The following is a 12,591-nucleotide window of genomic DNA, read 5'->3' on the forward strand; positions in this document are numbered from 1 at the left end:
ACTCACATCAGATTCCATTTCCTTCATTAACCTATCTGATGCTTTCGTCATTGCAGTTGCCACTGCCTGTTTTGCAACCTTCTTAGCCTTCCTATACTCAGACTCCGCTTCCTCCGTCATGTCCCTTCTCCATACCCTAAACCTCTCCTTCTTGACTTCCAAAACCCTTCTTATATCTTCATCCCACCACCACGTCTCACCATGCCTACACTTTCCTTTCGTCCATCCACATACTTTATCTGCCATAGCCAACACACAGTCCCTGTATCTCTCCCAAACATCTCCATCCTTACCACTCTCCCAATTTTCAGCCACCTTCACTTCAAATGCCTTCCTCACCTCTGCATCCTGCAACTTCCATGTCTTTCTCTTTGCCACAAACTTATCCTTCTTCCTCCTCCCCATTTCTTTTGATGTCACATCCATCACAACCATACTATGCTGCAACATACCAGGTATCGCCTTCACATTCTTCACATACTTCCTATGTTTGGCCCTTACCAATATATAGTCGATCATCGATCTATGTTCGCCTGACCTATAAGTAATCAATCGCGCTGGTTCCCTTGTGAACCAAGTGTTCCCCACCACCATGCTGTGTGCATCCGCTAACTCTTACACTCTACGCCCTTCCTCATTCCGTATACCATATCCCCATCCCCCATGTACACCTTCATATCCGTCTGCATCCGCCCCCACATGACCATTCAAATCACCCAACAACACCACAAACTCATTCAACCCCGCTTGCCCAATCTCGTCAGAAACATCATCATAAAACCTATCCTTCTCCTCTTCCTTCCTACTTTGTTGCGGAGCATATCCTGATATCACCCTCACTATTACTTTTCCAAACACCATCACCACCACAATTACCCTATTGCTTCTCCGTCTCACTTCCAACACCTGCTCCAACAACTTTTCTCTTACCATCACACCAACTCCTCCCGTACCATCATCCCCCTTCCACCACAACTTATATCTTCCACCTTTAGCCCCCACAAACCTTGTACCCTCACCCTTCCATCTGACCTCCTGTAATGCAGCCACGTCAACCATTCTCCTCTGCAGCTCCTCCACCACTTCCAAACTTCTTCCTGTCAACGTGCCTACATTCCAGGTACCAAACCTCCAACCCCTTGGTCTACAAGTAGTCCTTCCATCTATAGTGCCTTGCACCGCCACACTATAGAGTGGGGTGCCAGTAGCCAGACCATCCACAGGGCCTTGCACCACAACCCCATCGACTGGGTCTCCGGAGATTCTTCGCACCCTCTTCTGCCGGATACTGAGGGCCATTGTTTTCTCCGTCATCATCATAAGCATTTATTATTTGGCTAGTTTTTACACAGGACGCCCTTCCTTACGCAACCACAGTTATAAGCGGTGGGCCTAGCCTTTGAGGATCCAACATCACTCACAAGGCAGTGAGGGTCAGTTTAATGTCATAACCAGGACAACATATATATATATATATATATATATATATATATATATATGTATAGATATATATATATATGTATGTATGTGTGTGTGTATTTTTATATAAATATATATATTTTATTCCTAGAGAACTGTATATTATTTTTATTTTAATAAAATAAATAATTGCGACAAGAATTTGGCTAGAAATTTTTAAAAATGTAATAAAAAACTATTCAACGCTAGAAATTTGGTAGATTTCATAAACTACTGCATTAATTATGATTTTTTCCGACATTATATATATATATATATATATATATATAATGTTCTATTTATACATTTATGTATGTTGTATATATATGCAGGTGAGACCAACTTAATAAGTTTTCATCTGTCGCCAAGATACTTGGACATTAGAGTGTTCTTGTTCTGTTTATTTTAATCACTAGTTGGCTCAACAATTTTAGTAATAAATTAAAATATTGAAAAGTGGAGAAGAATTAGAATTTTACATATTTTTTAAACATTTACAGGTCTAAGGATTTTAAAAAATTAAAACAGTTTAAAAATGCTTTTATTGTTCATCAATATTGAAAATAAATCAGGAAAAGATTCATTAAAATTTTGTGTTTTTTTTGTTTTAATTAGTTATTAATTAATATTTTTCAAAATTGTGATCTTATGTTTATGGGTTGCATGTTTAATAATTTATGATGAAAATAGAATTTGCTATTGCTTCTTACCTTGACTTGTTAGGTATCAATCGATTATAAAACACACAACAAACAGAATCAAGTCAGTTTGGTAGATGACAGAGCAGATTTGACATCTGATTTGAACAACATGTCACCACAACATATGGAATGTAAATAAATTCGCATTTTATATTTTAATTAATTATTAATGAAAGTTGCAGAATACATTTTTTAATTTGTTGATATGATATTTAAAAACTTTAAAACGTCATTAATTTTTTGACCTAATGTTGTATAAAAAATAGTCTCTTGAATTTATGTTGAACTTTGCACGATATTTCAATCATCAGCTTCATCAAAACATTCGTTATCAGACACAACACAAAAACCAACGGCAAGGTTGGCAGCAAAGCAATCTGGAATGTGGTTAACCAAACCTGAGAGGTCATCAAAATTTACAATCCAATAGCTGTTTAATGCTGACTCTCGTAATACTTCCATGTCCTCTGATCTGTCATACAATCCGCCACCATTCTAATTAACCACAATTCATTGCCAGCAACTCTCGCTATTAATGACATCTTCCCAAAAGTTTGCTCTTCTGGTACTGAATCGGATGTCAATATATAAATCTTCTAATCTCTTCCTTACTAAATACAAACCATTCTACCTACTTCAACTTGATATATTCATCATCGAATATGGGCTTCAATGTTCTGTCTTAGGCCCTCTACATTTATGTTTCTACTTTACACACACAACACCCATCCAACAAAATAATAAAATACGCAGACGATACATATCTATCCTCTAATACTAAAACTATCCAAACCGAGCTGGATTCGCTTTCTAAGTGGTCCAACATTCCATTCTTTCACTTAATTTTTATTTGATTTAATCATGCATAACAGTCGTAAGAAAATCACACCTCCATCAGTTTATCCATCAATCACCAATGAAACACAAATTCATAACTTAAGACAACACAAAGTCAAATATGATCTCATCACTTATTCAGCACTACAAAATAAAACATTCATTCCTTGGCACCTTCAATCCGTCACCTGTTCACTCACTAATTGCGGTAAATTTAACTAATTCATTCAATCAGAATTCATTCGTCTATTTTTTTCTCTTAATCCTTTTCCTACTCCTTTTATTCAATGTATAATCTACACTTTTTGTATTTATTATTTTTCTTATTTTACTTTCCGTTCTTATTTATATGCGATAATAATTTAACGACATTAAAAGAAACATACTTCCATTAAGACACATACATATCTCTGATGGATGAAAGAAAGAAAGTGAAAGCTTGCAATCCTGATAGTTATAAAAAGCTGGACAAAACTATCAAAAAATCATTGAAAAGATCAAAAACAGTAATACAAATGCATTGTATAAAAACATCAGAGAAATCCCTGGAAAAAGGGTTTGTACCGTTTCAGGATGCATAAAAGCTAAATCCGGCGAAGCAATCTTAGAGAAAGAAAAAGTATTTGAAAGATGGACTGAATACACTTTTTGATGATAACGATGGTGAAAAGCCTCCTATTAAAAAAGACATAGAAGGACCAAAGATACTTTGATCTTAAGTTCGTGCCGCTCTTTTCAAAATGAAATCAAATAAAGCGCCAGGTCCAGATGAGATAGTTGTTTAAGAAATTAAATGCCTTGATGAATTTGGCATTGAAAAAGTGACAGAAATTTTAAATGAGATTTATAACAGCGGCGAAATTCCTGAAGACCTATCCAAGTCAATATTTATTGCATTGCCTAAAAAACCTAATGCGACAGAATGTGAACTACATCGAACAATCAGCTTGATGAGTCATCTTACAAAACTTCTTCTGATGATGAGAGCACGAACCAAAATCAGATCTGAAATTTCAAATGCACAATATGGTTTTGTCAAGGATTATGGTACAGGAAACGCTATCTTTATTATTATTATTATTATTATTATTATTATTATTATTATTATTATTATTATTAAGATATTTAATTAAGAATTAATTAAAATCAAAAAGTTCTCAAAAGTTCTATCTATATTAAATTAATTATAAGAGTTAATGTAAAGTACGGTATAAAATGGTGGTTACAAATAAACAATTCAGTATCGAAATCAAAGTGTAAACAAAAAGGTTTTCGTTTTTCTTAAAATCGTCCGGCTTCAAATCCTTAGATTTCAAAGATTTTGGCAAACTATTCCAAACAGCCGGTACCGAAACAGCTAAATTTCTTGATGCGATCTGTAAATTGATATCCGGGACAAACAGCAAAATGTTATCATCTGATCTAAGTTTCATGCCACTCGTCATTACAGATTTTTCTTCTATTTTGTTAATTAGGTAACTTGGTAATAGGCCATGTAACGCTTTATACATTATTAGACTTATTTGGTAAGTAATTCTTTTTTTTATAGTAAGCCAATGAAGACTTTCCCAAATTGGAGTTACATGATTATATCTGAGACCACCTACAATCAACTTGGCCGCTCTATTCTGAATGGACTGAAAAGTAGAAACATGTTTATCAGGCAACCCATAAAGAGGCTATTGCAATAATCTAATTTCGAAAGAACTAATGCATGTACCAACGTCTGAATGGAAGATTTATTCAAAAAATTTCGAACCTTATATAACTCTTTGATCTGAAAGGAACATGCTCTTGTTATCGTTTTTATATGATCATGCATTGATAATCTGGAATCCGGTGAACAACCCAAATTAGTTACTTTATCGCAAAACTAATTTTGACGTCATCGATTTCCACTGAATCAATATTATTTTTTTTTAACTGCTGCCATGTCCCAATGGGAAGAAATTTTGACTTCTGTTGGTTTAATTTAAGACCATTGTTAGACATCCACAATTCAATATTTTTTTAGACACTTGACGAGTCCATTTATTTCACATTGTAGTAATTCTGGCTTATTGCTTACTATTATTTGGATATCATCAGCATAAGCATTATACCTAAAACCGAACTCCTCAATCACCTTCAAAACCCCGACAGTATACAAAACAAACCCCGGCAGTATACAAAACAAAAAGAATAGGTCCTAGCACTGAGCCTTGTGGTACTCCTGTTGTCAAAACCATTTTCTCAGATAATACATTTCCGAAAACTACCTGCTGCTTCCTACCACCCAGATATGATCTAAACCATTCAATAACTGCACCAGATATACCATATTCATAAGCCAATTTTTCCAGAAGTATTTGATGGTCGACACAACCAAAAGCTGCACTAAGAAAGATCTTAAGATCGAAGAAAGTTACTAAGGCCACATATTGTTCAGAGCGCAGCAAACAGTTCAGAGAAAACACAAAATAGCGCTGTCTCAGTAGAGTGGTGTCGACGATATCCTGACTGATGAACTGGTAACAGGCTGTTTAAAGTCAGATAATTCAAAAGTTGTTTAACTACGATTTGTTCGATTACTTTAGAAATAAAACAAATATTGGAAATCAGTCTATAACTAGTCAAATCATTTTTATTCATGTTCACTTTTTTAATACCGAAAAAATTGCTGCTTGTTTACACCCAAGAGGAAAAAAACCACTGCTTAAACTCAAATTTATAAAACTCGTCAGAAAAACTATAAACAGATCAATATATTTTTAAAAAATATGTGTGGGAAAGACATCAATCAAGCAAGTCTTCGATGGTAAGCTGAGCACCACCTTTTTGACCTCCAATTCTGTAAGAAGCGTAAAATCAGAGAAAGAGTAGTTTATGTTAGACACAGTCTGATGAATTTTTGTTCTGTTAGTAACATTGGTGGTCTGTCTTATTCTATTAACTTTATCATCAAAATACTTAGCAAACTGAGACGAATCTAAGTTAATTATTTCGTTAGACGATTCTCCAGTTAACTTGATTACATAATATTTTGTTTACTATATTCCATAAATTCTTAGGAGATCCGCAATTTTCGTTAATCAGTTTTTTCCAATAACAATTTCTTTTTTGGGAAAAAAATTGAGATTTGTTTTTTAGTGCTGCAATCCAATCACTTTTGCGTTCAGTGGACTGATATTTCTGTAGATACTTTCTTTTTTACGGCAGAGTCTTTTAATAGTCTTACATTCATTATCATACCAAGGAGCAGCAACATCACTTCTAACTAGTAAGATGAAACGTTGCAATTTCATCTGCCAATATCTTGAGTTCAGTATTTAAAATATCAAATTCAAAATTGATGTCGCCGCTTAGACATGACGTTGATAATGGTGAATTCTCTACATATTTGAATAAATTGGTTTTATCAAGAAATCTCCATGATTTAACCAATTTCGTAATTGTTTTAGGACATTCGTGAGTTAGTGGTATAAAGACCTGGATTAAACTATCGTCAGAAAAATTCCCACCAGGGAAAATGTTTAGATCTGAAACCAAAATATCTTGTGAACAAACAATCAGATCAAGTATACCGCTGTGTTCATGAGTTGGCTCATTGATTAGTTTTTTAACTGAAACATATCAAACGTCTCCAGCAAATTCATGGTGTGACGATCATTTGGTTTCTCAAGATGGATGTTGAAATCGCCCAAAATTACTAGATTTAAACTAAAAGAAGCAATATTTTCCAGTAAACACAAAAATTCTTCAAAAAATAAATTAGTAACTGGTGCAGATCCAGATCTGTAGAGGGCTAATAAAATAAAATCTGTTCTTCTAATATATAATTTTAGAGCAAGTGCTTCAAACGATCCAAACATGGATAAAACAATTTTTTTAAATTTAAATACATTTCTGAAAAAAATAATCAAACCACCATGGCAAGGATCATTTATTCTTAAAAAATCAACGTAACTATATCCTGGAAGAACTGAAGATTTAACAGAAATATTATTCGACGACCCATGCCAAGTCTCAACTAGAACTAAAATGTCTAACCCATTGTAAATTAAATCGTAGATTGCATATGATTTTGTGTTTATTGATCTGATATTTAATAAACCTAACGTTACTTTATAATTAGTTTTTGCTAAATCCCTTCTAATACTATTATTATCTTCAGAATTATTTTCAACTCCAATGTTCACATCTGCTTTCGAGATAATTTTACAATCTTCCATCTTCCTACTGGTCCTCTTACTCTGTACAAAAAATTTTGATTTATCTCTTCTTTTTCCATGGCTTTAGCTTTATCTACATAAGTTTTGTATTTGTCTTTGATCTTTTGTCAAATCAAAACTAAGACCAACTTGTGAAAAACCCTGCAAAGGTTTGAATTTTTTGACATTTCTCATTATGGAGTCTCTAAGAAAAACACTGTCCAACTTTATCAAGACTGTCTACATTTTCTTGTTTTCTTCCAAGTCTAACAACCTTGATGACATTTTTTTCAAAAACATCCCCAGCTAAATGATTCAAGATCTTTAGAACGTTAGCACTGTCGTCAACACTCTCCAATAAACGAAACATTAACAGGTTCGTCTCTCTTTCTTTAATTTCGTTTGCCTCTTCTAAAACCCTCTGGAGAGATTTTACCTCGCTTTTGATGACGTCGAAATTTGCGCTACTTTCTCTGCTAACGACGCTTGAAAACGTTTCTTTTGATTCATTTTTGCATGTTTTAAGTTCGTCAAGCACAACCGTATCAAAATGGTCAAGTTGATCCAGTCGTGATTCACTACGATCCACATTCACTTTTAAACTGTCTATATCGAATTTTATTTTCTTATTTATTTCATTTAATTCATTCAACTGAGTAATTATTTCACTTTTCGTGTTGTCTATTGATTTTGCAAAAGAACCGATGTCCAATGACAAATCAAAACAACGGTTAAAAAACCACTTTGAACCTTTAGAATTTTTCAAGACTTTTAGAATGTCGTCATTAATTTCACATTTATTATGAACGCATGACTTGCAACATGAACAAATCAACAACTCCTTGTTAGGAACTACTTTTATACACTTAGTACAACTATAACGTGTGCTCATTGTTGTTTTAGTATCCAATATTATAATAAGCTAGATTCTAGCAACAGGTAATATTATAATTAGCTAGCTTTATCGGCAAGTAATTATACCTATCACGTGACAAAACTTCTAAACGAAACTTTAACAAATTTACGATATCCCACCAAAAAAGCAAAATTTTCTAATTAAATTTATACCAGATCATTCTTAATAATTAAAACTACTATTTACGAAATTATTAACAGTAAATAAGGACTTTTAACCAAGAGAAGCGCAAAAACAGCAACAAAACAACAAACACAACCGTCCTTTAACTTTCCAACGAACGAAAATCCACTTTATGCTACGAATGATCAGTGAACGAGCGATTGAAATGAAGAAAGATTTGTTTATATGTTTTGTTGATTACGCCAAAGCTTTGATAGCGTAAAACACGTGGAGCATATAGAAATATTGGAAAATTTGGACATTGATGGAAAAGACTCGAGAGTTATCAAAAACTTCTATTAGGACAAAAGAGCAGCGATGAAAGGTGGTAACAAGATGACTAGTTTTGTCGAAATAAAGAAGGCTGTGTATTCTCTCCAGACCTGTACAATCTCTATAGTGAGATCATCATGAAAAAGATAGAAGATCTACCTGGAATATCCATTGGAGGCGTGAATATAAACAATGTAAGATATGCTGATGATATAGCTCTTATAGCAGAGTCAATGGAAAAACGGCAAACAATTGTTTGAAAGTGAAAAAAAAGGATTAAAAATTAACATCAACAAAACAGAGTGCATGGTTATCAGTAAAAGCAAAACCGCCACGATCTTCTCCATAATCATTAATGGTAAACATGTGAAACATGTCAACAGCTCCAATTACCTCGGAAGTCTGATTATCTCAGGTTATAAATGTGATATGGATATCAGAAGATGAATAGCTATGGCGAAAGATGCATATTCTAGAGTGAAAAACATCCTCACCAAACAGTAAAATCAGAATATCAATAAAATTAAAACAGTTAGGGTGTTACATTTTTCCTGTGCTAACTTACAGTTCTGAGTTCTGGACATTTTCTACAGAAATTTAAAAAAAGATTAACGCTGCTGCTGAGATGTGGTTTTGAGAAAAATTATGAAAATTAGTTGATCTCTCATACTTCGAATGGGGATGTATTAAAACAGTCCGGTTATGAAATGAGGAAATTACTACAGATAATCCTACAGGGGATAATTTAAAAATAAAAATAATTAAAGACTTTTTACTTCTTTTTTTTAAAACTTTTCACTTTTTTTAAATAAACTTTTCATTTTCATCAAAAACTATCTTTTTTCATTAAAATCTTTTATAATTTGTTTTAATTTTGCAGTATTAGTCAATTTATTTACTCATTATTGCTATTATTTATTTATCCATTTATTTATTTATTCGTTTCTTCGTTGATTTATTTGTCAATTAATTAATTAATTAGTTAATTAATTTAATTGCTTGTTTGTTTCTTTCTTTTTTTATAAAACAATTACCCTATGATTAATCCATTAATTTGTTTTCGTACATTTCTTAATATTTCTGTATTTTCTTGCTTGCTGTATCATTGTCTGCGTCTGACAGAGGATGAATTTTGAAGAATAAGCAAAAAATAATTTCTAATATTTTTTAATTATTTTTTTTTTCAATTTAAATTTTGGCATTAAAATTTGGTCACTGTTGGTCAAAAAACTTTAAATATTTTGGCATATGACATATTTACAATTTTTCTGTCTGTTTTTGTTTCATATTTGGAAGGTGGTGTTGAAAATTTTCAGTAATCTTTTTTGACAGTTTAAATCATAATTTTAAATCGTATTAAAACATCCCAAGATATTAGAAGCAGGTTGAATGGTGTGATTAAAAGGCAGAGGAATCGTCAAACGTTGAAAGGACAGCTTGTACAACAACATCAGTCAGAACAACAGCAAGCACAACAAGCACTACAACAACAACATGAGCTGGCAAAACAACAACAGCGATTACGAGATTCTTTTGAAAGAACTCATCAGCTTATGTCAAACAATGAACGCAAAAGATTGACAACGGGAAGCTGTCTGCATCAACAAGGTAGGAAACATTTACAACACAATAAAAACCAATACCAAAATAAAATTAAAATAACTGACAATCATTTGTTTACTTCTATTTCAATTAACTCAAAAACAAACAATTTTCCAGAACATGGTAATGATCAACTGAGTTTTCCGGCAAAAATAAGTAACACACACAATTTAGATTACTTATCAATTAAAGAAAAATTTCACGATGATTATGCTAAGAAAACAGACATACTTACTACCAAAGAAAACATGAAGAGAAAAATAGCTCGCTGTTCTTACAAAGGTTAATTTTTTTGGTTTGTCAGTATTTTATTCATCGTTAATTTACCACCTCTTTTCATAATCTTATGCATCCTTTCTGATATTTGCATAAAACAGTAAAGATCTTGGCTGTTTCACGCTTCCAGCTCTTAATGAAATATTTTGATAAAATGGTTTTTTGATCAAAATCTTGTAAATGGGTTATCGAATGTACTTTATTCAATTGTACCTTTTGGCATTTGACATCCTTAACGTTGCAGAAATTAAAAATAGAAATATCTTCTAAGTAGAAACGAATTAAAAAATCTTCCGAAAGTATCTGATGCCGCTAGTTTTACAATACATTTTTCTTCCATAAAAAAACATTTCTATATAACGTTTTATCAAAGGTTTAAAGGTTTAATTTTTTTTTTGATTGATGAATACGCTTGAAACTACGCATCACACCCATTGCATGTGATTGGTGTGGATATTCTAGGTATCGAATCCAGTCACTGCCACAGCAGGACCAGCTCCTTCGACCATAGGCCATCACGTCGATTGTACTTATTATTTCTTTACCATATAGTTCTTTTTTCACTAAATGCCAGGAGTTTAAATTTGCCTTGTTTTTAGCTAATTACTTTTTGCTATAATTGTTTTAATTAGCATAAATAATGTGCATACAAACACTGTGCAGCAACACAGGAAGAGTCGTCCTTCAATGATTGGCAACTGAGCACAACACCTCGACAGCAGCAAACCACAAGTATCATAACCAGTCTGTACAATCATCTCATTAACTTATTTTTCATTTTTTAATCATAACATTTCTATGATTTTATGATGATTACAACTATCCAGTAAATTTTGAAACCGGTTTTGTCACTTTTTTAATAGTTATTACTTTGAATTTATCTTGATACAAACTGTGATAGTATGTAAGTATGATAGTGTCTTATCTTCAATCGTTTGTTAGGTTTTTGAATTGCAGAGTTTTTAATTTGCTAAAGAAATATAAATCTCGTCTCATTTTCGTGCACTACATATGTATTTTTCAGCCACATTTAAAAAGATAGATGTGATTTGCTCTAATAATACTGAATAAAAATTAATTTACATTTATTCATTATCTTCAATTTAATTTTTACATTTTTCATCTGTTAGGACCGCATGCTTCAAATAAAGATATTTTTTAAATTTTTCATTAATATTTAATAGTTCTGTTGGCGTTGATTATATTATGTAATGATGCATCACCACCACAGCATATCACTTCAGCAATGCAGCATCTAAAGGACGACATGATAAGAAACAATCAAGTAAGACTTTGTTCATTTATTTGTTATTGTTGAACGACCTTAGCTCGAACATGATTATTTGTATGTTCAAGAGTGTTAATAATTTGGATTACAATTTTGAAGCTAAAAATGTTTAATTTCAATTATAATCACATTTTCATTTAATTAGCTGGTTGGTATTTATTATGATCATGAGGGGCTTGTTTGTAACGTCAAACACTTTTTATGTTTTTTTTCTGCGTTACAAAATATCAAAACAAATTGAGCTTGCATTGATGAGCAGGATTTTTGACACTATAATTTGACAAGAGACAATACAAAACATGTCAAAACCAAACATTGAAGTGATCACGGCTTTTCAGCACTCCATTTGAATCCAACACTTAATGTCATCGCTCGCCAGTCAGTGTCATATTGTCCTCATCACCCAGATCAACATCGTGCCTGCCTGCCTCCTTCACCTTTCCCCTTTCAACAACCTCCACAGAAATCTACAACAAGTTCAACATCTCCATCCACTGACAATGCTCCACATCATTACAAGAGCTTGTCCATCTGGCACTGGTCCTGATGGTCTCTCCACATTCATCTGTCACCCTCTATCATTTACAATATCTGTTTTACCCACTCCTCATTCATCTCAACCAATGGAAGCACAGCACTTTTCACCAAATACAAAAATCAGTCATCCAACCTTACGCATCAATTATCGCCCGCTACCCACATCAATCCTTCCACACATCTTGGAAACACATAATGTCAATTCATACCTCAATCCGTGTCTCAATCGTCCATTTGTCAAACTACATCTCCAGGACCAACTGGGTCCTCCACTGCTGCTATAATATCTCTTACACCTAAAATTAATTATCTACTTAATAATATTGATTAAGGTGAATAGTTTGTTCACCT

General features: G+C 32.9%; 2 protein-coding genes across 2 annotated transcripts in view; both read right to left on the reverse strand.

The window, feature by feature from the left end:
- Positions 1-1,299, reverse strand: part of HELRODRAFT_166934 (hypothetical protein) — a gene marked incomplete at both ends in the record, with an annotated part of 3,832 nt that extends 2,533 nt beyond the window's left edge. Inside the window, 2 exons of the mRNA XM_009012099.1 lie at positions 383-538; positions 620-1,299. Of these exons, the coding sequence (XP_009010347.1) occupies positions 383-538; positions 620-1,299 (836 nt within the window). The remainder of the gene's footprint in view (positions 1-382; positions 539-619) is intronic.
- A 5,871-nt stretch (positions 1,300-7,170) lies between these two features.
- Positions 7,171-8,078, reverse strand: HELRODRAFT_166935 (hypothetical protein; the record flags this gene model as incomplete). Its single annotated transcript, XM_009012100.1, has 3 exons — positions 7,171-7,280; position 7,348; positions 7,413-8,078. 3 exons carry the CDS (start codon positions 8,076-8,078, stop codon positions 7,171-7,173), a joined length of 777 nt encoding a protein of 258 aa, XP_009010348.1.
- Between the last annotated feature and the right edge of the window lie 4,513 nt (positions 8,079-12,591).

This window comes from Helobdella robusta (assembly GCF_000326865.2).
Source record: "Helobdella robusta unplaced genomic scaffold HELROscaffold_10, whole genome shotgun sequence".
Taxonomy (NCBI): Eukaryota; Metazoa; Annelida; class Clitellata; order Rhynchobdellida; family Glossiphoniidae; genus Helobdella; species Helobdella robusta.